Raw genomic sequence first — 27,323 nt, 5'->3', positions numbered from 1 at the left:
CAAGGATGTCACTGAAACTGCTCAGAAGAGAGAAGAATCAAAAAGAAGTAAAAGACAGGCCCAGACTTCTGTCTACAATGTCCAGATACTACACACTGTAAGTGACGCCAGTACTAATTTGGTCACCATCAATTTAAATTCACCATGATCTAGACATGCTGGCCTGCATTTTATTTATTTTTTATTTTTGGTGGTCCTGGGGATCAAATCCAGCTCATGCTAAGCACATACTATCTTATATTTTATTCTTTAAAACATTTTATAGGCATAAAAATGTTTTACTACAAAGTGATAGTGTAAACCAATGGGAAAAAATCTACCTAAATTACAGTGAAGATTTTACTTTATAGTTCAATGTTTTCAATCATCAATCTGGCAATGACATTGGCATAAGCTACTATCAGATTCAGTACAAATGATTTCTATTGTTCAGATTGTTAAAATCCTACTAAGAAGCATTAAAAAAAACAGGACATAGTTGGAAAGCTGAGGCAACCTATGAAGGGAAACTAACCGTGAATTCAAGCTACAATTTAGGACAAAGTTACCCAAAATTTTGTAAATTTCAATATCTGTTGTTCTATATGGGGGGAAATCCCATTGGCAAATAACTTGTGCTTCTTCTCCTCCTCTGTGGAGTAGGATCTTTCCAATCAGTTTGCATTTCAACTTGGACTGCTAAAACAACAGTGGTACAGTATTTTTCTGGCATATAATTGCCTTTAATACATATTTGGTGATTTAAAATCATTAGTTCACAGTATTTAGTGCAATTTTTTTTTGATACAGGATCTCACTATACAGTTTAGGCTGACCCTAAACTCACTATGTAGCCTGAAACTCGCAGCAATCCTCCTGCATCAGTCTCCCAACCACCACACTTGGCTTTAGTGCAAATATTAAAAAGCAAAATGTTGAAAGAGTATGATACTACAGGCTTTGAGGAGGCCTCCAAAAAGGAGAGAGCAGGTCTTCAGGATCAGAAGGCACAGCACACCTTACCCATAAGCTCATATGGGAGTCTACTCAAAGCCCCATGCCTCTGTTTACTCTTCATATGGCCCTTTAGGGTAACGGTGATGAATAAACAAAATAATGAAAATCCTGACATATTAGGCAGCAAAGGAAGGGCAAGATGGACATAAAGGCATTAGTTTTCTTTTGCTATTTCATATATTATTTATTTGTTTTTGAGATTTGTACTGTGGAAAAGCTTTAAACAGACACCAAAGTAAACAGAATATAGTATAATAAACTACCTATGTACCCCTCAGTTACTTTTTAGGGAGGAGGAGTGGGAGGATATTTAAGGAAATCCCAGACCCCTTCTTTTTCCCACTCAGGAATCAAGGGAGGGAGACTCCTCTCCTCTGACTGGGGCTGAGACAGTTCTGCCACTAGTCACTGGGCTAAAAAAGAAAATGCATGATGGGGCCAGGGGCTGGGGCAGGTAGAAAACCAAGCCAGAGCACCCATCATGACCCCATGTGTCTTAGGAACACTTTGGTCACTGTGCTAAAGGCTCTCCCAAAAAGAAACCTGCATATTTAATATGCCATACTTTTAGAAAAAAAAATAAAATAGTAATTCATTTATTTAACAACCCCTTTATTTTAATTAATCAGCACTGCAAAGTAATTTTCAAAAAACATTTGTCAAGGCCATTACAGATAGATCTATCCTACAAGGAGTTTACAATTTACAATAATTCTTTAAAATAAAGAGAGGCACAAGCAGAGGTTTTGTTAAAAATAGTCAAACAATATAGGAAAAGATGGAGAGTGGCCTGGGATGAGCTTGGTGGTATAGTACTGGGTGGAGCACCAGCATGTGTAAAGTTTTGGGTTAGAAGGGAAAGACGGAGGAAGGAAGGAAAGGGAAAAGGGAGGGAAGAAAGACCCAAGTGAGCATACAGAGACCTGAATAGGATGAAGGGAGAATAGAGAAGTAAGCATGTAGTCAGAAGATGGCTAGAATAAAGGGACCTAAATATTCCATGTCCAGGTTCCCTGAGGGACAGAGACCTTGCTGATGGTAACTCAGCTAAAAGAGCTTTGATTAACCTGGCTCCCTTCATATGGAAACTTTCCAGCCCTCAGCCCCCAACGTGATGGTGATAAAGACCATGAGAGAGCTTAGAGGGACAGGAGAGAGGAAATTCAGGGACAGAGAGGAGTAAAGAGACCTGAAATTAGTTTAAGAAGGAAGTAGGATCCAATCAACAGAACTAACCTTGCCAGAAAGAAGTATGTATGTCAGTCTTAGTAAAGGAGGACAGGAGTACAGGGAAGGCAATGAATGGAGATTTGGGAGAAGAAAAGGGGTTAAAAAGACCTGAATCTCTTAAGTAAAGCAGAAAAGCATAGCACGTGTGGGGGACAACAAGCAAAGCTAGGGCTGGTGATTATGAGAGGAGAATGTGTATCTCACATTTCGGTGTACACTTTAAAAAATAAACAAAAAGGCTTCCCCACTCCTACGAGCTTCTCAGATCCAAAGCTGCCATCTTCTCCCACTCACAAACTTCTGCAAAGTGAAATTTTCAGAGCACTCTGGACACCAGTGGCTTGGTGTCAACGTCTCCACTCCCTTGAAGTCACAGCTAGGTGCCATCTCAGAGAGTAGCCAGCTCTGTTTCCATCTTCCAGCCCTGCAGCAGTGAGGACCATAAGTGTCTCCTTTGTGGAAGAACACATCATGGCATTGCTCCCCTTCCTTCGCCTCTAACCGCAACTTCTTCCTGCCATGTCTTCTTTCCTCCTTGGCCAGTTCTTTTTCCCCCCCTGCCCTTAGCCACTGATGTTCTCTAAGGACCTATCAAGGACAGATTCCTCAACTTCCTCTTCAGAAGTGTGCTGTGGCCTTTCCTGCATACTCTCACTGTTCAATACAATAGCCATCAACCACCTATGGCTATTTGGATTTCAATTAATTAGCATTCAGTAAAATTCAAAATTCAGCCTAATTAGCTACATTTCAATTGTTCACAAGCCACATGTGGTTAGTGACCACCACAAATGTCAGAGCAAATATAGACCATTTCTTGTTTGGTTGGTTTTTTCATAAAAAGTTCCATTGAACAGCATGGGTCCAGATCTGACCTCTTCCCAAGCTTCATATCTACCAGTGTAGATTCTGCCTGACATATGTGCTAGAAGTCATCCTGGAACCACAAGCTTATCATGCTCCAAATCTTACCCCATTCAGTATGCATTGCTTATAACACTTATCTGTACAAACTCTACTTTTATTTGAAAATGGCTGCATGTAGCAAAAGCACATTCACAAATAACTGGAAAATAGATACATAGATAAGTTGGAATATTTAGATATAGTTTTGTTCACTGAAGTAATTGAGGTCATTTTCACTGAGAAAAATGCAAGGCATAGTCATCAAGGAAGAACTCTCTATCTTTTGTGTATTACTCCTATATATTTTCCCACATCCAGAAGTCCCATAAAATAATAAAAATATTCTTTATTTTTCAATAAAACCAAGACTAATCCCTACACTGTCAATAAATATGTTAATCTTACTACAGAGAAGCTAAGTTTTTGATTCTATCAAGAACATTAACAATGTTCTGCCTGAAACAATGAAAATCAGACAATAAATCTTTGTCAAAATACAGACAATACTACTGGACACATGAAACTCTAAAGCATTGAGTTCAGCAAAAAATCAAATCTGGGCCATCCATCCTGCCTCTCCCAGCCCAGAGGAAGGGGCTTCCCAGCTGCCATCCATCTCACCACTCCTGGCCCAGAGGTAGGGGCTTCTGAGCCACTGTCCCACTGCTCCTGGCCCAGAGGAAGGGGCTTCCAGGCCACCATCCGTCCCGCTGCTCCTGGTCTAGAGGGAGGGGCTTCTGAGCTGCCATCCCACTGCTCCTGGTCCAGAGGAAGGGGTATCCCAGCCAGCATCCCTCCTGCCACTCCCAGCCAAGAGGAAAGGGCTTTGGGGCCACCTTCCATCCTGCCTCTCCCAGCCCAGAGGAAGGGGCTTCTGGGCTGCTATCTGTCCCGCCACTCCTGGCCCAGAGGTAGGGGCTTCTGAGCCACCATCCCGCTGCTCCTGGTCCAGAGGAAGGGGCTTCTGGGCCACCATCCCTACTGCCACTCCCAGCCCCTGTCCCACCTCTCCCAGCTCAGAGGAGGTGAGCCACGCAGGTGCCAACGGCACCCCCCGCCTCCCCAGTCGAAATGAGAAAACACATAAATAAGTCTCAAAACCAGACTTCCACATCACCTACAGCAGCCCCAAAGGGAAATGAGATGAAACACTCTGATACTCAAACACCTAGACCCACTGAACTGGCAACAAAAGGGGATCTGGAAAAAATGAAATCAGAAATAATTTCTCAGATAACAGGAGAAATTGTGCTCCTACTGCAAGACATGATTAATAAATCTAGAGAGGACACAGATAAAAAACTAGAGGATCTGAGTAACATGATGGAATCCCAACATAGGAAACAAATGGAATCCATAAAACAGATACAAACAGATTGCGAGGAGATTAAAAACTCCACTGAAAGCTTACACAGCAGAATGATCCAATGTGAGGACACAATTTCAGATATAGAAGATAAGATTGCAATTATTGACCAGGAAAAGAAAATTTTCTTTAAAATAGTAACCATGAGAAATCAATCCAGCAGCTGCTAGATGATGCAAAGAAAAATAACATAAGACTTATTGGACTCAATGAAGAAATAGGAGAGAGTGCAGATGACATAAAAAACTGTTCAGAGAAGTGATGGCAGAAAACTTCCCAAGGAGGGGAAAAGAACTTGACATACACATAAGTGAAGCATATGGGACTCCAAATAAATTGATCAAAAAAAAATCTACACATAGGCATATAATAGTTAAGATTCCAGAAACCCAACAGAAGAACAAAATTCTACAAGCAGTCAGAGAAAAGAAACAAATCACATACAAAGGAAAGCCCATCAGAATCACAGCAGACTTCTCAACACAAACCATCAAGGCAAGAAGAGCTTGGAGTGACATATTCCAAGCCCTAAAAGAAAACAGCCTCCAACCCAGATTGATGTACCCTGCAAAACTATCTTTCAAAATGGATGGAGAAAGAAGATACTTTCATGACAAAGAGCACCTTAGGAACTTCGTGAATACCAAACCAGCACTCCAAAAAATTTTACACGATACCCTAGAAACAGACATTGAGGATCACAACCCCGGGAAGCAAAGCAGAATGAACCCATCTGGCATGACAAGAAATTAAATGTAAAGGGGGAGAATCCAACAAAAAGAAAAAGTCATGGCAATGACAAGTCAGTATGTTTCAGTTATAACCATCAACGTTAATGGTCTCAATTCACCAATCAAAAGAAACGGACTGGCAGAATGGGTCAATAAGCAAAATCCAACAATATGCTGCATACAAGAAACACACTTCATTCAAAAGGAAACTCATTCACTGAAAGTTAAAGGGTGGAAAACAATACTCCATGCGACAAGAACCTGAAAAAAAGCAGGAGTAGCTGTCCTCTTTGCAGATCAAGTAGATTTCAAACCAACACTGATTAAGAGAGATGAAGAAGGACACTACATCCTTGTAAAGGGAAGAATCCAAGAGGAAGAGATGATAATCATAAGTATCTATGCACCAAACACTAGTGCACCCAACTACATAAAACAAATACTAACAGACATGAAAAGTCATATATGCACTAATACAATTGTAGTGGTGGACCTCAATACCCCATTGTCACAAATAGATAGATCAACTAGACAAAAAAAATAAGTAATGAAATACTAGAACTCAATCGAACTCTTGAACAAATGAACTTAACAGATGTTTACAGAGTCTTCCACCCCACAAAATCAGAATACACATTCTTCTCAGCTGCACATGGGTCATTCTCCAAAATAGACCACATACTCACACATAGAAGATGTTTAAGTAAGTGCAAAGGAATTGAAGTTACCCCCTGTATATTATCAGACCATAGTGGGATGAAATTGGAGATCCATAGCAAAAGAAACTCGAAAAATTTCATAAACACGTGGAAATTGAACAACACACTTCTGAATAACCAATGGGTCACAGAGGAAATTAAAGAAGAAATCAGACAGTTCCTTCAGTTAAATGACAATGACAATACAACATATCAGAATCTATGGGACACAATGAAAGCAGTCTTAGGAGTGAAATTCATAGCAGTGAATATGCATATTAGGAAAACAGAGCGAGCCCAATTAAACAACCTGAGGCTGAACCTCAAGCTTCTAGAAAAAGAAGAGCAGGACAAACCCAAAGCTCATACAAGGGAGGAAATGATAAAGACCAGAGCAAAAATCAATGCAATGGAGACTAAGAGAACAATACAAAAAAATCAATGAAGCCAACAGTTGGTTCTTCAAAAGAATAAACAAAATTGACAAACCCTTAGCCAACCTGATGAGAAAAAGGAAAGAAAAGGCCCAAATCCATGCAATTAGGAATGCAAAGGGTGAAATTATAATAGACCCAGCAGAAATCCAGAGGATCATCAATACCTACTTCGAGAACCTATACACCAATAAGATGGAAAAAACAGAGAAATGGACAGATTCCTAGATACTTATGAATTACCAAAGTTGAACTAAGAAGACCTAAAAATTCTAAACAACTCAATATCAACCAATGAAATTGAAAACATAATTAAAAACTTATCAACTAAGAAAAGTCCAGGCCCTGATGGCTTCACTGCTGAATTCTACAAGACATTTAGAGAGGTACTACTGCCACTACTGTTGAAACTCTTCAATGAAATTGAAAGGCAAGCAATACTCCAAATTCTTTCCTGGAAGCAAGCATCACCTTGATCCCCAAAGCAGAGAAAGACCCAGTTGAAAAGGAGAACTATAGGCCAATCTCACTAATGAACACAGTTGCAAAAATCCTTAATAAGATACTGGCAAATAGAATGCAAAAGGTCATCAAGAAGATCATACACCCTGATCAAGTGGGATTCATCCCAGGGATGCAGGGATGGTTCAACATACGCAAATCAGTCAATGTAATACACTATATCAATAGAGCCAAGGACAAAAACCATATGATTATCTCCATAGACGCAGAAAAAGCATTTGACAAAAGCCAACATGCATTTATGATAAAAAAAAAAAGTACAAAAAATTGGAATAGATGGTCTCTACCTCAAACTGATAGAAGCCATCTATGAAAAACCAACAGCCAATATCATACTAAATGGTCACAAACTGAAACCCTTCACACTAAAATCAGGAACAAGACAAAGATGTCCACTATCACCACTCTTGTTCAATATAGTTTTGGAAACATTAGCCATGACAATTAGACAAGAGAAAGAAATAAAAGGAATGAAAATAGGAAATGAAGAAGTCAAATTGTCATTATTTGCAGATGACATGATACTCTATATAGAAGACCCCAAGAACTCCACAAAAAGGCTTCTAGACTTAATAACCAAATTCAGTCAAGTAGCTGGTTACAAGGTCAACACACAAAAACCAGTAGCTTTCCTCTACACCAATGACAGACTCACTGAGAGAGAAATAGGGCAAATAATTCCTTTCACAATAGCATCCAAAGAACTGAAATACCTAGGAATCAACCTAACAAAAGAAATCAAAGACCTCTTCTCTGAAAACTATAGCACTCTGAAAACAGTGACTGAAGATGATATCAGAAAAGGGACAGAAATCCCCTGCTCCTGGGTGGGAAGGATTAATATAGTGAAAATGGCCATACTTCCAAAACTGCTATATAGATTTAATGCAATTCCAATTGAGATCCCAGCGGCATACTTCATGGACCTTGAGAAAACAATCCAAAAATTCATTTGGAACAAGAAGAGACCCAGAATAGCAAAAGCAATTCTAGGTAACAGAGACATGGCAGAGAGTATCATAATCCCCAACCTGGAACTATACTACAAAGCTAATGTGATAAAAACAGCATGGTACTGGCAAAGAAACAGACCTGAGGACCAGTGGAACAGATTAGAAGATGCAGAAACAATGCCAGACACACTGAGCCATTTCATCTTCAAGAAAGGAGCCAAACACACTCACTGGAGGAAAGATAGCCGTTTTAATAAATGGTGCGGGAAAAATTGGGTTACAACTTGTCAAAGATTAAAACTAGACCTATATCTCTCCCCATGTACTAAACTAAAATCAAAAAGATCTAAATATTAAAATAGAAACTCTGAACCAGTTGGAATAGAGGTTAGGTAGAACTCTTGAAGACATTGGTGAAGGAAAAGATTTTATGAACAAAACCTCAGTGGCTGGTGAACTAGCACAAACAATCAACAAGTGGGATTTCTTCTTATTAAAAAGCTTCTGCACAGCAAGCCAAACCACCAGCAGTGTGAAGAGACAACCAACAATGTGGGAAAAAATCTTCACCTGCTTTTCCTCAGACAAAGGTCTACTATCTTGAATCTATAAAGAACTTTAAAAGATCAGACCTCCCAAATTTAAAGACCCAATCCAAAAATGGGCATCTGAAATGAACAGACATTTCTCACACAAAGAAGTAGAAATAGCAAATAAATACATGAAAAAGTGTTCAACATCACTAGTCATTAGAGAGATGAAAATGAAAACAACACTGAGATTCCACTTCATTCCAGAAAGAATGGCTGCTATCATGAAATCAATCAAGAACAAATGCTGGCGGGGCTGTGGGGAAAGAGGAACCCTGCTCCACTGCTGGTGGGAGTGTAGACTGGTGCAACCACTGTGGAAATCACTATGGAGATACCTCAAAGAACTAGGACTGGAAGTCCCATTTGACCCTGCTATTTAACTGCTGGGGATCTTCCCCAAAGAATTAAAAGAATCATACCACAGTGATATATGTGCACCCATGTTCATAGCAGCACAGTTTGTGAGAGCTAAAACTTGGAAACAGCCCAAATGTCCATCAACTGGAGACTGGATAAAGAAAATGTGGTTTTTTAATAAAATGGAGTACTACTCAGCCATAAAAAATGAGAAATTAGACATTTATAGGTAAGTGGATGCACATTGAGGTGATACTCATAAGTGAAATAAATAGGACACATATGTATAAATACCGAATAGTTTCTCTGGTGTGAGAAACTGAAAGTGTAAATAAGGACTAAATGTATAATAGATAATGTGAAATAGGAAGAAAAGGGGCAAAGGGGAAGGAAATGGGAGGGCTAAGGGAAAGGAAAGAAGAGAATGGAATTAATATGAGAAAATGGAAAAATAGGAATAAAATCTTTGTAAATAGGGAGGACTGGAGAGGTTGAAGGGAGGGCTGGGCAAGGGTGAAAAATAAGATCCAAGAGACATTATGTAAAGGTGCAAATTTCCAATGATGAATGTCATTATATTGTATACCTAAAATGTACCAATGATTAGAATGAATAATCGATAATGCAAAATAGGAAGAAAAGGTCCAAAGTGGTAGGGGCAGTGGGAGGGGCAGGGGAAAGGAAAGAAGAGAAAGGAAAAATGATGAGAAATGGAAATAATGGAAATAAAGTCTTTGTAAATAGGGAAGGGTGGAGGGGGTTAAGGGAGGGGTAGGAATGGGGAAAACATAAGAACCAAGATGCATCATGTGAAGGTACAAGTTCCCAGTGAGAAATGTAATTGTGTTGTGTACCTAAAATGTGCCAATAAAAGAATTTAACAACAACAACAAAAAAGAATCAGATCTGATCCTGGTTTTAATCAGGAAGCAGCTCATCTCTTTCCTGCTACCTAAACTTAGCAAAGACATACCTTTCCCAGCATGCTGAGCATTTTAGTAGTGTAAGTTTTCACTGGCCAGCCTCACTTCCGGTGACCTCAGTCTGATGTTCTGAGGACAAGTATTAAGTGCAGGTGAGTGGTCAATTTAAAGGCCATGGAGGGTAACTAAAAGCCTATTCTTCAGAAGCAGAAGGATTCTCTGAGAGGCCTTATTGTTTGACAAATGGAACTCATTTAGGAAAAGAAAAGTCATTTCTGAAGAAAAAAGTGATAAATGATACTCCTATAGGATCAGCGTATGGTACTTGGTTGCATTAGGTAATACCATTTAAAATGATTCTCATCATCCTCAACGGAGGATCCTCTTGTTAAAAATGACAAAAAAGTAGAAACATAGTAGTGTAGTGGGAATATCGTTGTAAATATCTGTGACCATTACAAAGGTCTTGCGTGTGGTTTTGAGAGTAAACACGAAGCTAATTGGAATTAATTAGGAACAGTGCAATTAGGATATTGGCTAATCTCCCATTAATTGTTGAAACTGCCTAGGATAATGGCAGGATTTGGAATGCAGAGCAAGTATATATCATTTGACAAATATGAGCATTGGGAACTAGAAGGTCAGTGAATAACTGCTGCCAGACTACTTTTGCTAAAGTTTTGCTCCTGATCATGAAATTCTGTTGTTTAGAAACTTGATTGAGATCTAAATTGCTAAGACTGGTTTGAAAAAGCTTTTTATTAACTGGGTCCCCTTAGCTGTCAAAACTCATCTTTAGTGTTCCCTTAAATGACCATTTCTATCTAGTTGGACAGTCCTATGTTCTTCCCCGATCCTAACGCACTCACACACACAAACTTAGACACTATCAGCACTCTAGTGGTAATTTTTTTCTAATATTTCTTTATATTTCTTTTACCTTGGAAATCCCTAAAAGCAGAAATTGGGGCTTTCTAAGAAAATCCCCTTATTTATGCTTGTCTTATTTATGTCTTATGCTTGCTTATTTATGCTTGTCCATGTTTGTCTCATCCCCTTATTTTACCTTGTCCTAGTCAATATTTCTTTAGGGACTTCTGTCTTATGCTTGTCTTATTTATGCCTTATGCTTGGTTATTTATGCTTGTCTATGCTTGTTGCATCCCCTTATTTTTCCAGGTACTAGTCAATATTTCTTTAGGGACTTCTGAAGGTGTGCCTCCTTTGTGGAGTCCCTCACACAGAAGATGAAGGGTTTCCCTCCTTTATAAGGTTGAAACTGAGGTCAGCCCCCATATCATACCTTTGATTTCCTTCCTCCTGCTTCCTCCAAGATGCTGTTGTCAGAATTCTTTCTCTGTCCTTTATCCTTGACTCTGCTCCTTTCAAGTCCTGTAACCTCTTTGCCAATAAACACAGTAAAACCTCTCTGAAGGTTTTACTCATCACGAAAGCCCTCCTTGAATCTGCATTTTCTTCTAGCTACTCTTCTATCTTTCTCCACCTTTCTTATCCAAACTTCTCCAGATTGTATCAATATTAGCTAAGTTTAGTACTCATGACAACCTCAGAAGGTAGAAAATGGCCCCACTCATTATACATATGGGGAGTATATGTCAGAGGCCCAAAGTAAAAACTAATCAGGTTATCACCCTTTGGATTCTACAACATTTCCCTTAGCACTCACACTCACATCACACTGTTTCGTCCTTTTAAATAAAGTTAAAGTGGAGGAAAGCAATATGATAATTTCAATTGAAAGATCAAGAAATAAATCCTAAGGGCTCACTCTATGCAAGACAAATAATTTACTGCTCAGCTAAGAAATGGAAATTACACTTCTCTGGCTATGTTTGTAAAAATAATAAGTATAACTGACTCATACCAAAAAAAATTTTTTTCTAAATTCCTAGATTTTCAACAGAACTTGTTAGTTCATTTCTTTAACTTCCCTTTTGAACCCAATGAAAATGGGTGTAAACTTACTGAAATTGCTTGGCAAATACACCCAGTGACTCCAGATTTACAACCCCAGAAAGACAATGTTCAATCCCATCCAACTGGATCTTTCTGCCAATCTGAGCAGCTATCTTCCTTTTGACAGTCTTGAAGTCATTGACTTCTACATTACTCTCCTCCCTGGAGATCTGCCCACCTTCTAACTTTGTAAAAATTGGATTTCTTTTTGTAAGTCTCCAAATGAGGGTGTAGTTCTACTGCCACCAAATACTTTTCCATGGAAGCTGAACTATTTACTGATGAGCATGGCCTATACTTTCCCAACCACTCTCCCTGTTCTCAAAATTACTATTCTTCAAGGTTCAATTTTTGTTTGTTTTCTAAGACATAGACTCACTATGTAGCCCCAGTTGGCCTTGAATTTGAGATCCTCCTGCCTGACCTTTGCAAATGTTGGGATTATATACATGTGCCACCTCAATTTTAAGTGAGGCTTTCACTCATCTTCTGAGATTTTTATAATTTTTCCTTTCTTTGTACTCCCACACTTTGTATTGAAACTACCTTAAGGAAAATTCATTCCTATATATTACCTATCCCACAGGTCACAAGTTCCTTTTAATAGTTACCGTGGTACCTAGTGCCTAAACATACACACTTGTCATGTAGTAATAAGAACTCATCACATTTTAGCTACAAGTGTTTTTGTTCCTCTTTACATTACTCAAACCCCTTGCCTAATAATCATATTTCTTAAATACAGTGAGAACAGTCTATTTTAATCAATTAATTGTTAATTAAAATTCAAAGAATGAATGAACACTGTCAGTGAAAGTGCAGGGAGAAGGCTTACCTGTAGCAGGTAGTAGCGTGGAAGGAGAAAACTAGTGAACAAGATGAAAGAAAATAGCTAGGAACACCAAGAGGATGGAATAAAGAGGCTTTTAACAACCCACAGGCACACTATCTATTTTACAAATTACCTTTGAAATATAACATCTCTACCAGTCCCCCAGGATGGAGAGACTTAGTGTGTTAACGGCGTTGTTCCTGACTTAGCCTGGAGAATGGCAAAGCCCACGGAAGCATGGTGCATTACCCAATGATTTGCACCCTAGTTTTCCCCGTGCTGCCTCCTGTGCAGGAGAAGACAGCTAAACAACAAAGAATAACTAGAATGACAAAAGGAGAAACAATGAAACCCAACTTGAGATTGTTTTTTCTAAAATATATTCAAATGGATACATCAGGGGAATGTACTATACAAAAGGTCTATTTTTTTGCATCAAGAAAAAGAATTAAATTCTGTCTTGTCTTGAATCATTTTACAAGAGTCTACTTTCACTAGGTCTTCTGTGTTACAGCTTTTTGATATACTAAGTGCCATTTCCTTTGAAGATTTGTTGTTTTTAGTACAGCCATGTGGACTGCCTTATTAAGAGTGCTATTAATCAGGGTGGCCAAGTGACAGTGTGGGTATATGATTTCATTACTTTCAGTTTAGTCTGGGAAATATGCAGGCAGCTTTTCACCCAAAGTGTAAAATATTTCAATTTATTAGAAGTACTTGTTATGGGAAGCAGTCAATAACAGAAGTGTAATAATGGAAACCATCCAAGCTCTTTCAATGGCAACAAGTCATTCTGCTGATACCCGGGGCCTGCATCTGCCAAGGTGTGTTATGAGAAGTCTGGAAGAGGTCTCTGTCCAAGACAAGGTTCGTGGTATTACCAGTTCTAAACAAGAGTCAACATTCCAAAAACCCCGGGTAGGGTCAACTCCATTTCTTTTTCTTTGGTAGCGGGGATCGAACTCGGGTCCTTGCGCTTGCGCAGCAGGCGGTGAAACCGCTGAGCTAAATCCCCGGCCCCTCCATTTCTAATACATATCCATTAAAGATGTAACTTAAGAGTTCATGGAATACTTGGGTTGGCAATCAAAACAGCGAACTCACAAATTCTGCAAAGAGTCAAAGTTAACACTAGAAGTTATGCTGTTTTTAATTTTTCTTTTTTTGGAGGTGGGGAGGGACTGGAGATCGAACCCAGGACCTTTACACTGAACTACATCCCCAGTCATCTTTAAAATTTTTAAATTTTGAGGGGCCAGGGATTTAGCTCAGTGGTTTCGCCGCCTGCTGTGCAAGTGCAAGGACCCAAGTTCAATCCCCGGTACCAAAAAAAAAAAAAAAGTCAAAATTTTTAAATTTTGAGACAAGGTCTCACTGAGTTGCTAAATTGGCTTGAATTTTCAGTCCTCCTGCCTCAGCCTCCCAGAGTGCTGAGATTACAGGTGTGTGCCACTACATTTGTCTGTTCATAATATTGATTCAACAAATTCTCATAGATCAGTTAAAATATTCTAGAGGTGACGGGCACTGGTATCCCAAGAAAACCCACAGAACTGTCTACAATGTCCAAAACAGTGGATTGAATTTGCAGAGAACAAGAGAAATCAAAAAGAAGGCTGAGGAGAAACTTAACAAGGCAAGCCTGAAGGGGTCTCCACATCCCTGCGTTTTTCCCAAGTCACAGTGAAACCTGCTCTTGGTCCTACCTCCCCAATACTATACACCCCTTCTTCTGTGCTCTACCTCACCCCTATTGACCTTAGATGTGGTTCCCCAAGGCTGCCCTGTTGTACCTCTTCAGGGAATACCACCCAGAGAGTAGTGATGTGAAGCACCAGAGTCATGCACCCAGCGCACATGGCCATGTGGACCCTGTTTTCCTCCCTTCCTCACACTCTCTGGATCCCAGCCAACTTCCAGACTCTGGTCTCATTCCATCTCCCCAGTGCCCAAGACTTCAATTTGTCTTATCTAAAAAGTCTTGTCTTTTCCTCAAAAAGGCTTTGGCTTGTGAGTTTACAATGTGAGTCTACATGGAGGAAATTCTGGAGGCCAAGAATCAATAGGAAAGTCTTGAGGTCCGATCATACCTGAACATCCCCAGAGTGTAGCAGAGATATCGGGACAGATGTTAGAGGACGAGGACCAGGAATTTGGATGGAGCGTGATTGGAACTGTGTTGCCACACCACATGGGGCCAGTCACATGACCTGCTTTAATATAAGGGTAATGGAGCTGAGAAGTCATCTCAGAAGTGCCTGACCACCACAATATTTTATAGAACCCTAGAACACCGTCTTCAAAGAAAGGCTGAGTCACACACAGCCACTCTGTAAGAGGAAGGCAACAGGCAGCCAGTGGAGGCCTGAGGGGCAACTCATTCAGTGCTCCACATATGCCAAGCCAGAGTGGAGGTGGCCACAGCTGAAGTCTTCTCCTGCCTCTCCTCTCAGCACCAGACCTTTCAGACAGATTTTTGCCCTGGGCAAACTCAGCAGATGGCTGCCACCTTTGCCCCACCCAGCAGCCCACTCCCAGCTGCCAAAGTGAGCTGCCTCCCACTCCTCCCTATGACAGCTTCTCCACAGTGACACCACCACAGAGGACAAGTGTCTACTACAAAAATATGTATCTGCAGCTCTAAATATAGGCACACTCTCATCCGAAACAGATTTAATACTGCAAAATCTGCATTTACAAATGTGTGTGACAGAGTATTTGCTTTGCAAATGAGCTCACCATGAGATTCCTTAAATACTAGATCCTTCATTTATTTCTCTTTCTCTTCACTGCCTCCCCTACAAGTGATACTGTATACTTTTTACTCATTGAGAGCTGCTCAAGAAAACATCTGTCGTGTAAGGAAGGTATCCTGTATTTATAAACATTAATGAAAAGCAAAATGCACTTCTTTGGGGCCTTCTAGCTAACTTCTTCAATTTTCCTGATGTGTGAACTCATATCTTGCATGGCAAGAGTTTATCCAGCACCACTGGGTACCTAAAAGCCACATGAATTTTAAATGTGTCACACTATCCATCATGCTGCAACAGCCTTCTGCAGAAAGGAGAGTCTGTAGGAGCCATGGGCTTCAAAAGAGTTGACTGGGCTGCAAAGGAGTGGGCAGATGTTGCTTTGAGATGACTTCTACTACATCAACAGCTGAATCTTCACTAGTGTTCAGGTTGATAGCTGTCAGCTAGGGGCAGCTTAAAGAGCTGGAGTGATCCTCCCTGTAGACACAGTTGAATGTTCACAGATCAAACACTAACCAGGTTCCTGGGAGTGGTGAAGCTATTTTTAGAAACAGTGACACTCTGGAAAATTTCACCTTTTTGTTCTGAAATACAAGTATGATTTTCCTTAATCTATAAATGCTACACTTAATCATGCTTGTTTGTTTGTTCAGACTTGAATTTTGTCTGTTTCCTATTTCTCTTTCCCCAGGGGCTTCCCCATCTGGATGCACACGGCTGAGAAGGGAGCAGAGAGGCCTCCCTCATGTCGGGGAGGTTGTCCGGGAAAGCCAAGAAGGCTTCAGGTCTCACAATTGGCACCTGTCCCCTGAGGCTCATGCAAGCTAAACACCCAACAAAAACAAAAGGAAAAGCTCCAACTCCACTCTAAAATCATACTGTCTTTAAAAAAAAGTTAATGTTCCCTTACTGCCAGAAATACAATTGTATAGAACTCAGAAACTCAAAAGACTCTGAACTGGATCCCTGAAAACACAGACTTAACTAGGGGGGACTCCACTCGTGACAACTGAGATGGGGGCAGGCAGTAGACTGAGCGCTACAGCACGAGTCAGGAGGCCCAGGATGAGGGCAAGACAAATCACATTCAGCCCCAGGACTCCATTTCTTCAGTTATAAAATACATATAACGATGCCCACACTTTCATGAGATCAAATGAGCTAAGACCTGAAAATGCTTTAAGAAAGTCTTAAATTCTTCCCTGTATCATGTTCTCTTCCTGCTGTACATCTTAATTCCTATAATATTGTACAAAATTGAGGCCGGAAGTTATAAAAAACAGAACAGACTCAGCAATAATTCTGGCTTCAACAAAGCCTCCTTCCTCTCCTGCCCCTTTTTCCTGCTATCTTTCTTTTACTCTACCTTCCAGAAAAAAAGCAAAACTATTGATCTTAACAGTCTATTTTAATAATTACAGCATTTCCATATTTTTCAACCACAGTCAATATCTAAATTAGTTAATCTAATTGACTACCTTCTAGGGCAGGAACCTATCTTAAATTATTACCAAAATCGTATCATGAAGAAATGGCCTGCTTCTAGACAAGCTTGAGGTTGGGCTCAGTCTCTTTCACATAACAAATACATGTTTCGTTAAACAAATACAAGTACAAACTTGTGCCAGGCCTCATGTAGGGATTTTAAAATGAACAAGAAAGGTTTATCTCCTTTCCTCATGAAGTTTGCAGTGCAGTGAGGAGGACAGATTCATAATCTCATTTTCTATTTATTAGGAACCAGAAAAAAAAAATAATGAAGTGTGGCTCTACCTGCAACTCCCCTTCCATTATACTGAGTAGCTGGATGAGATCTTCTTTGGATAACTCCAGACGTTTCTTAGTCTTTTGTTCACTTTCACCAGATGGTTTCAGGTGTCGTTTGACTGTTCCTGAAGCCATGACATCCTCCTCCTTCCTATTTGATTTGTTCTTCTTTTTTGCCTCTTCTGAGAGACTTTTCTCATCGGCATTACTGGTGTTGGAGGTCTTGGGGCAGGAGATATGCCCATTCGATGAACTTTCTCCACCTTGGTTTCGGGATCTCATTCCCACCTACAACACAGAGGGAAAAAAAAGAAGATATTATTTATTGCCACCAAAAATAGTTTTGTTTAAATTCTTAGGAACTCATAGTGGCTTTCCAACCATGCCAATAAACAAAAACAAACAGAACAGCAGCAGCTTTCTTATGGCTTTCATGAATATGTTATTAAAATCTCCAGGAAAATGCTTGGTTGATCTTCAAGGAAACATAAAATGGAAACAAAGCTTTTGTAAGTAAGGAGGGGAAGAAAGGTTGAAAGGAAGGTAGCGGAACGGGAAGAAAAAGAATCAAGATATATCATATTACAAGTACAAATTCCCTATGATGAATGTGATCACTCTGTATATCTAAAGTGTACTAGTAAACTTAATAAAAAAAAAAGTGAAAACATGATTCTAAACCTAACAAATGCTTTAAACCAAATGATCAAGGTCAACACCAACCATGATGGTGTATGTCTTTGACACATTGTGGTAAGAATGGCAGTTTACCTTTGTGATTTTCTTCCCTAAAAACATTATACTCCAGGGTATTTTGAGAAAAACATCAGACAGATTCCATTTCTACAAAATTCTTAACTGGTAATCTTTAAAACTATCAAAGTTACCAAAAGCAAGGAAATATGAAAAACTGTCACAACCAAGTAAAGTCTAAGGAGACATGAAAAGTAAATAAAATATGGCATCCTGAGTGGAATCTTGGAAAACAAAAAGAGTACATTAAGGAAAAACTGAGGAAATCAAAATAAATCATGGATTTTCATCAATAACAATGTATCAATATTAGCACACTAATTGTAACAAATGTATCATACTGGTGCAAAATGTTAACTACAAAGGAGACTGGCTGTAAGGCATGTACCTTTGGCAAAATTCTGTGACTCTAAAACTGTTCTAAAATAAAAGGTTCATTTATCTACAAATTTAAACATCGAACTTTGCCAAGAATCAGCTGAGCATTATAATGTGCAGAAATATTCCCAAAGGATCAAAGAAGGCTTGAAATGGACAGAGGAAAAGGGAAGGGCAAGGAGAGGGAGAAGGTGGTGCAGTTTTTAGTGATAATGGAATTCTATTTTTCCATAGCCTATTTTTTCAATGTTGAGATTTTTTTTTTAAATGTCAGTCACAGTAAAAAGAGCTCTAAAAATTGGGACAAAACAGATAAATTTCAAAATAAAAAATTTAAACAATATTTTGAGGTACAATGAAGAAAAAAAGATAACAGCAGCTAGGATCCTAACGTCCCATGGGAAGCACACTGGAGCCATTCCATGATGTCAGAAAAACACCCGACCCACAGATACCATTGTGGACAGACGGACTGGGCTCAAAGGCTGGAACTCAGTGTGCCGTGAGGAGATCGCTGATATCCTGGGCCTGTACTACAAAATTTGCCTAAGCTCTTAAAAATAGTAGTTTAGCACATGGGCTTATTTAAAACTCTCAATATAAATAGGTTTTTCCCTGACCAGCTAAGCAGCAAGATTTTCATCTTTCATTCCAGATAAAATACAAGGACTTTGTTGTCTGAACCCAGCCATACTTAAGAAACTAGGAAAAGTTTTTTTTTAAACATTAGGTTTGTAAGAGAAAAATAAACACCGTGTGATGTTTCCTTTTAGCGAATATTCAACTCTTTCAATGAATCTTGAAATCTACATTCATGCTCCTGCTTTGAATTGAATTCTTATAACCACATGGTCGTGTGTGTGCGTGTGTGTGTGTGTGTGTGTGATGTGAACTTTCCACAGCACGCTAATTGTAACATAAACCGAAGAAGTGATCCCTGACATTGATCTCTCACACCCTGCTTCCAGTCCACTCTGCAAGGGGCTCTCTATTTCACCAGCTCTTCTGTGCTTTGTTGGTGAACAGAGAGTACCCATTCATCTGTGCAGAAGCCAGAGCACTAGACCTGCTGTCTTTCACCACAGTTGTTTGTGGGCCGAGTAAACCTCAAGACCAAAGGGGCAAAGAAAGAAAGAAGAAAGGAAAAAGAGATGTGACAAACAGAGAGTCATAAACTTGACTCATGATCTGCTACACACCACAGCCCAGACACATGGGTTTCCCAAACTAAATCTGATTTTCCACAGCTCCCTACACATGTGAATTCCTTTTATCTGAAATAATATTCTTTGTAAGACCCGAAGGCTCTTTGAGATTATGAATCAAATATTAATTTGACAACTTCAATTTAGATCAGGAGTTCATAGAAATCCCAGACCATATCGCCTCAAAAAACAGGAAGTGAGTTTAAAAAAATTTTTAAATGTGATACAGGGGTTTAAACCCATGGCCTAGCACATGCTAGGCAAGGGCTTTACCATTGAGCTACATCTCCAGCTCTTTTTATTTCATTTTGATATAAGGTCTCATCAAGTCACCCAGGCTGGCCTCCAACTTGCAGTCCTCCTGCCTCAGCCTCCCAAGTACCTGGGACTACAGGTGTTTACGTACCACCATACCAGGCTAGTAATGTTTTAAATTTAACCACAGTTGTAATCAAACATGGTATTTGTATCTGATTGTATCATGTATTTATGCCTCATCTTCCTGATTCTATCTTTCACTGGGCTCATAGCATTGGGGTATTCCTAAAAAAGAAGTGGGTGTGGTCGTGCACTCCTATAATCCCAGCACTTGGGAGGCTGGGGCAGGGGGAATCACCACATGTTTGAGACCAGCCTGGGCTACAGAGTAAACTCAAGGCCAGCCTACCCTACCTAGTGAGACCCTCTCAAAAAAACAAAAAAGGGCTGGCATTCTCAAGAAAGGACAAATGTGTACCTGTCTATATGTTACACATGCTTACTAATCACAACTGTATTACAAACATACAGAAAGTAGAATCTACTTTGTATTAACTCTCTTTATAATTAGTTCTTTCTAAAGAAATTAGTTCTTTCTAAAAATTTGAATCTGAAGTTAACATTTTAAAGTAAGTTTTATTACAGTACCATATTAATGGCTTTTTACAAAAAAACCCCACACATTTCAGAATTATGTAATTATTAATCAGGTCAAAAGCTTGAGCTCCCTATTTCCTTCCATGTTAATTAACTTCGGCCAGTGGAAAAATCTCATTTGGTAGACCCGTGATGTTAATTCTCCTTGCAAATATTTTTCTTCTGTGTCACTGATATTTCACATTAATTGCTTTTCCTTTGACATGGCTGCCTAGATTTTCATCCTTTCTTGGTAAGCCAAATAGGATCATCTATCTTTATCTCCACATAAAAGTCAGCAATCAGCACCCGTTCTATCTCTGGGATGCAAAATTACTCATTGATAACACACAAGTCCAGAAAATTTAGGAACAAATCAAGCAGCATCTATGAGGCAAAAAACAAAATTTCTCAATGCAGTGTTGAATGCAGTCATGTTAGGCAGAAAGTCATTAGAAGGCTGAGAAAGGTGACTGGGGGCTTTTTGAAAAGCAAAGAAAACATCATTAGCTCTAGATAAGACCCACATGAGCTTCTGGTTTCAAACTAGCTCAAGAGAATGTAACATCTCTAAGTGTGCTGATAGTGTCCAGGTCCATATAAAGCTCAGATCATTGGTGAGGGCCTGGGAAAATCACCAAGTCTCAAACTAAATAGAGACATCCAATTATGGAATAATGCAGACCTATTTCTCCCTGGAGTGGGCTGACACAGCCCTTTTATTTGTACACAACAATGGCCTTGGAACAAGGAAGAGATATTCCTTAGGGGACCCAGTTAATCATATAAATGTAAACTGAAACTTCATCATGTTAGGACCCAGCTTCCAGGTAAGAATAACAGCAACGGGGATCACTACAAGGATGGGAAACAGGCAGAATCCTGGGCTTTTACCTGCTATACATTAACAGAATGATTTGTGTTTTCTCCTGCGACAGCCAAGGACTTGAAGGACATTTTTGCTATGAACCAGTGTGATTCCATTTTGTGCCTCATCACTGTTCCCCCTCCATTTTGTGTAAAGTCAGGTGATTCTGGGTGCTCGGCTCTCCCCTCTCCTTTGGAGGCCGCTCGGTTAATGCATGACAGATTGCTGCATCCCATTTGGTAGAGCAGTCTGCAACTGTAGGTTATCTTTATGACCTTCCCATTTGTAGAGCAGAGCAGTCTGAAGCTATGTTTTCTTTATGGCCATGTGAACAAAATACTCCACACCTGGGTGACATTTTGTTTCAACTAGACTGTGTGAAACTTCCCCTGACGCCCCCCCACAACTAACTTAGCAAAGTTCTGCTTCTATAAAATTCTGCTTGCACTCCCCATCCATGAGCCCTCCCCAACTAGAAGAGCCACTTAAAAGAAACCCACAAGCCACTTTTTGGAGTCAAGAGATTCCGAGTGCTAGCTGCTCTAGACCACCAGCAATAAAAGGACTCAAATTTGGCTCAGAGTGTTAGCGATTCTCTATAATCTCTCATGATTGAGTTTAACACCAGGTCTCTTCACCTGGACTTATAAATGCTCAACAGGAACTAAAAGCAGAACAAAGTTTTATTATCATTTTGTATCCTTTGTTACTATAAGCCTTGGGTCAGGTGTCTTCTTAGCTCTGCAGAGGGGTATGTTGATCGTTCAGGGAGCATCTGCCTAGGAGTTGGCCTGCCAAGGTTGTATTCAGGATTTCATCCCTCTTCAAGACCAAGGATGCCAAGATAAAAGGTTTACAGGGATAATCAGGTACACCTGGGTGTCTCCATTCATTGTCCCAAACCTGGGATCACCTGCATTCCAAGAAAGGCAGAGCCCCATCTGACTGAGATCATCACAGATAAAGGCAATCCCCTTTCATGGGAACATAACCATCCCTTAGCCATGAGGATTCTAGAGTTTTGACACCAGCACTGAGAATGATCAACTGGACCGCAGTCCATCAGCTACTCCTTAAAAGCTGGACTCCTGTCTTTGAGAGCAGGACAGTCTGAGTCTGTTAGGTGCCAGAGTGTCCTCCCTCCAGCTACCTGAGCTGGAGTCCTTTCCTTTCTTCCCTCTAATTTTCCAATTAAAATTTTTCCTGTAGATTTGTGCTTTAATTTTAATTCCACTATGACTAAAAGCAAGGACCCAACCTAGCTAGCGACAGTGTAACCAAGTCTGCTATCAATAAAGTCCACTTTAAACCACTTTATTCTATTTTGTAGGAGGAAAATGTCCAGATAATAATGGATTCCATGTACCTCATTCAGTGAGATTAATGCTTTTCCCTATTTTCAATAGTTTCCAATTACTCTTTCTTAAGTGTTATGCAATGTTTGAAACATTTTACATACAGCATCCCATCTGATATTTACATCAACCCTATGAAGGAGGTGCTTTTATTCTCAGGTTTACAGATTAGACCAATGAGGTTGAAAGAGAGTAAATCTCTTTTTCTGGATCACACAGCTACTCCATGAGAATAGAAGAGCTGGGATTAGAACCCATGTCTGATTCCAAACATGGACTCAGTGTACAACTTTCCTCTGAGTTCTTAAACAGGTGGAGATTAGGAGGGGGGCACTTTGTCAATCAGAGGATCAAGAAAACTGTATTAATGTGCACTGAAATAATGTTTCCTCTGGGCTGGAGACTTAGCTCAGTGGTTCTGCCGCCTGCCTCACAAGTGCAAGGACTTGAGTTCAATCCCCAGTACCAAAAAGAACAAAACAAAACAAAAAGAAATAATATTTCCTCCTCCATAGACACTCTCATAAAATTCCTATAGGAAATGAAATTAAGTTATTAAGCAAAAATATTCTTTCTAAAACCATTAATTTGTGGCAGAACTTGTAAAATGATGTATCATTCAAAAACCTTCCTGAGCAGCAATGGGATCAGTTTTCAGGGGTAGAGGCTATGAAAACAGGATACAAAGTCTGAACAGGGACCACTACAAACCCACTGTATGAAAAGCCCCAGAGCTGAACAATGGTAAACTTTTCACCTGAGTTGGCTGACTCCTCCCTATTGTGCTCACGGGCACAGCAGGCAGGCAGGTAGCCAAAGAGGACTCTGGGATCCCTAGGCCTCCTTACAGTTGGTGGCCTGGCAGCCAGTGAGGGACACACAGGGTACTTTCTGAAAGAAGTCAGGGGTTCCCCTGCTTCATCCCCATGTTCAACCTTTGAAGAAAGCTCTCCCCAAGAAAAGAGAGTAATAAACTAAAGGTGCATCCCAGGCTTTGTAACTTCTTTTAAAATCAGTATTATCCGAGGCCCAGATTCTTTTCTCTCATAAGAAATTATCCTAATATAGTTCCTGAACCATACTTACGTTTCCTTTCACAGTAATCGGTCAGCAATACTTTGCATGAAATTTGTTGACTAGAGTGGGAAGAAAAGAAAGAGTAAATATTATTCTGAACCTCCTCATCACCAGGCTCCCCCTTCATCCCCCTCCCATGTGCGGGCAACACCAGAGCAGAATCTCATAGGATCGGTATGGCAGGAATCGGAAAATGTAGCCTTGAAGACATTAATGCTGAACTAACAAGTATTTCCAGAGCATTTGAATGAGCAAAAAGAAAAAAGGAAGAAGTCTGCAGCAATTAAATGCCCCAACACTAGTTCCCAAGCTTCCCTGGCTCCTGAAAATCTTAACCCTGAACTTGACCTAGCATGCTCACGCCTGCCCTTGCTCCCAGCAGATTTGTCTTCTCCTGTTATGATTTAACATTGGTCACAATGCTCTCCATCCCCACCACCATCAAAAGCTTCTCTTCTGCATAATTAGGTTGTGGCACCTTTTCTCAAGTACCCAACCCCTGTCTCTTTCTGGTTTTATTTTTCCTATAGGTAGTTTCAAAAGCATACATAGTATATAGGATTAGAAGTCATGATATCACATACATGCACACAATTTCAATATTTAAATTAATATTATAGAAACGCCTATATTTTTCAGTGTGGCCTGGCTGAAGGCCTGTGGCAAGGGGACTTCCAGGGAATTGTCCTCAGTTTTTCAGGCACAAATGACGTTACTCAAAGCATCAAAAGATAAAGGCAAAAGAAAACAACTATTCTAGTCATAGGTTATCAGTGAATTTTAAGATGTAAATGACCAATTAAATCAACAAATTTGTTGCCAGCTTTCTTCCTCTGTTATACCTTTTTTTTTTCCCCATTAACTTTATTGGTACATTTTAGGCATAAAATACAGTTACATTCATCATTGGGATCTTGCAACCATTACATGAGTCTCTTGGTTCTTATTTTGTTTCCGCTTTCCTTGCCCTCCCTTCACCCCCTCCACCCTTCCCTGTCTGCAAAGACCTTGTTTCCATTTTTTTCCTCTTCTCATATTTTTTCCTTTCCCTTTTTTCCCTTCCCCTACCCCTCCCAATTCCCCTGCTCTTTTAGACCTTTTCTTTCCGTTATACAATATCAGTTATACATTTTTAAAATTGCAATATTAAAATCTAGGAGACATTACCAGAGATTTTACAGAATTTAAAAGGATATAGAAAGCATATTACAAAAATCATTTTTGAAATAAATTTGACAACTTCTAAGAAGTACCTTGGAAGACAAATTAATGAAACTAACTCTGGAGGAAATAAATAATTTGAATAGCACCTATTAAAGAAAGTATATTCCTAGCTTGAAAACCTACCTATATGACAACAACAGGCTCATAAACATTTTAACTGATAAATTATATCAAACAATTAAAGCAGAAAAAAGAAGGAACACTTCTCCCCTCATTTTAGGAAATCAACATTGTGCTAATCCTAAAACTGGATAAAGATAATAGAAGAAAAAAGTATGAACATAGATAGAAATTTGTTTAACAAAACAAACTATTGGAAGTCAGATCTGGCAGGATGTAGAAAGTGGCTTTGTTATAGGGATGGCAGTGTTGTTCAGCATTGGAAGATCCACCCCCAAAAGTCATCATTTTAACAGAGGAAAGGAAAAAGCCATATGATCCTGTCACTAGTTGGAGAAAAAGTATTGGACTAAATTCTACAGCTGTTCATGGCAAAAGCTATCAGGAGACTAGAAGTAGAACAGAAACTTCTCAACAGATTAAAGACATGTACTCCATACTTCCAGTGAGAATGCCTTGTATGAATGGAGAAGATACAATGCTTTCTCCTTAAGGTGGGGAACAAGGGCAGATATACTTACTCTTTATCTGTCCATTAAACTTTGAAACCTAGTCCCCACCAAAATAGTCTGGCAATAAAATGACACAACTAGGATAGTATTGGCATGGCAGAAGCAAAATCTTTATATGTGGATGAAATGATCATCTACAGAGAAAATACTAAGAAATCTCTAGGAGCCCCTAGAACTTGTACTTGAATTTAGCAGGATTAGAAAACACAAGGTATATATAAAAATTCAGGTCTGTGTATACTTGCTATAAATGAAGAACTGGATATTGAAATTTAAAAGTTATGAAGGAGTACAAAGGACCCAGAAAAGCCAAAAACAAAAACAGTGTTGGAAGACGTTTAGTACCTAATTTTAAGACTTCTTCTAAAGCTACAGTAATCAAGGCAGTGTTGGTGTAAGGAAAGACATATAGATCATTTGAATAAAACAGAATCTAGAAATACAACCACACATATATGGTCCACTGAGTTTTGAAAGATTATTTAACATTAGCATTTTATAGAATATAAACTCGATTCAAGGGCCAAGGAAGAGATAGTGTCTTCAGCAAATGGCACTAGAACGCCTGGTATCCATATATAAAAAATTAACCTCAACTCTTTTTTTTCAATACATGAAAATAGCTTGAAGGGATCTATGAACCTAAATAAGAAATCCTAAAAGTATAAAACTTTAAGAAGAAATTATAAGGGAAAATATTTATGAATTCAGGGTAGGCAAGAACTACCTAGGATACAAAAGACATGATGTATAAAAGAAAACAATTGATAAATGAGATCCCATCAAAATTTAGAACTTTAAATGACATCATTAAAATGAAAAGTAGTCCTTAAACAGACCATATTTACAATGCATATAACCTATGACCAGAATATATAAAGAATTCTTAGAGCTCACTAATAGACAACCCAATTAAAATGTAGACATCAGAAGATGATAAATAGCCAGTATAGCACAAGGAATGGTGTGCAACTCTAGAATCAGAAAAATACTAATCAGTACAAAAATAAGATTGAATTATACACTCATTAGGGAGATGAAGTCAAAAGTTTTAAAAGCCTTGTCATGACTTTTTCTTTTTGTTGGATTCTCCCCCTTTGCATTTAATTTGTCATGCCCAATGGATTCATTCTGCTGGGTTTCCTGGGGTTGTGATCCTCATTGTCTTTTCCTAGGCTATTGTCTACAATTTTTTGGAGTGCCGGTTTGGTATTCATGAAGTTCCTGAGGTGCTCTTTATCATGAAAGCATCTTATTTCTCCATCAATTTTGAAAGCTAGTTTTGCAGGGTACATCAATCTGGGTTGGAGGCTGTTTTCTTTTAGGGCTTGGAATATGTCACTCCAAGCTCTTCTTGCCTTGATGGTTTGTGTTGAGAAGTCTGCTGTGATTCTGATGGGCTTTCTTTTGTATGTGATTTGTTTCTTTTCTCTCACTGCTTGTAGAATTTTATTCTTCTGTTGGATTTCTGGAATCCTAACTATTATATGGCTATGTGTAGATTTTTTTTGATTAAGGCTAGCTGGAGTCCTATATGCCTCACTTATCTGTATGTCAAGTTCTTTTCCCCTCCTTGGGAAGTTTTCTGCCACCACTTCTGTGAACAGATTTTTTATGTCATCTGCACTCTCTCCTATTTCTTCATTGACTCCAATCAGTCTTATGTTTTTCTTCTTTGCATCATCTAGCAGCTGCTGGATTGATTTCTCATGTTCCCTTACAATTTTAAAGCAATTTTTCTTTTCCTCCTCACTAATTGCAATCTTATCTTCTATATGTGAAATTCTATCATCACATTGGTTCTTTCTGCTGCACAGACTTTCGATGGAGTTTTTAATCTCTTGGAAATCTGTTTGTATCTGTTTTATGGATTCCATTTGTTTCCTATGTTGGGAT

General features: G+C 39.3%; 1 protein-coding gene across 8 annotated transcripts in view; it reads right to left on the bottom strand.

Annotated features, from left to right (window-relative positions):
• The window catches only part of Filip1 (filamin A interacting protein 1), a 357,204-nt gene that overhangs the window by 121,465 nt on the left and 208,416 nt on the right, over nucleotides 1-27,323 (bottom strand). For 6 of the 8 annotated variants that reach the window (XR_015449837.1, XR_015449838.1, XM_087207573.1 and 3 more), the window contains one exon: nucleotides 17,048-17,329. Coding sequence is in view for 6 of the 8 variants with exons in the window: in XM_087207569.1 (XP_087063695.1) it covers nucleotides 17,048-17,329 (282 nt within the window). In the remaining 2 variants the exon portion in view is untranslated. Of the gene's footprint in view, nucleotides 1-17,047; nucleotides 17,330-23,580; nucleotides 23,631-27,323 lie in introns of all 8 variants that reach the window. The other 2 variants (XM_087207571.1, XM_087207572.1) reach the window with 1 other exon arrangement.

This window comes from Heterocephalus glaber, unplaced genomic scaffold, assembly GCF_053883595.1.
Source record: "Heterocephalus glaber isolate CG9 unplaced genomic scaffold, H.glaber_assembly_v1.0 deba00000818, whole genome shotgun sequence".
NCBI lineage: Eukaryota > Metazoa > Chordata > Mammalia > Rodentia > Bathyergidae > Heterocephalus > Heterocephalus glaber.
Note: the sequence above shows the minus strand (reverse complement) of the source record. Positions and strands in the feature narration are given on the sequence as shown.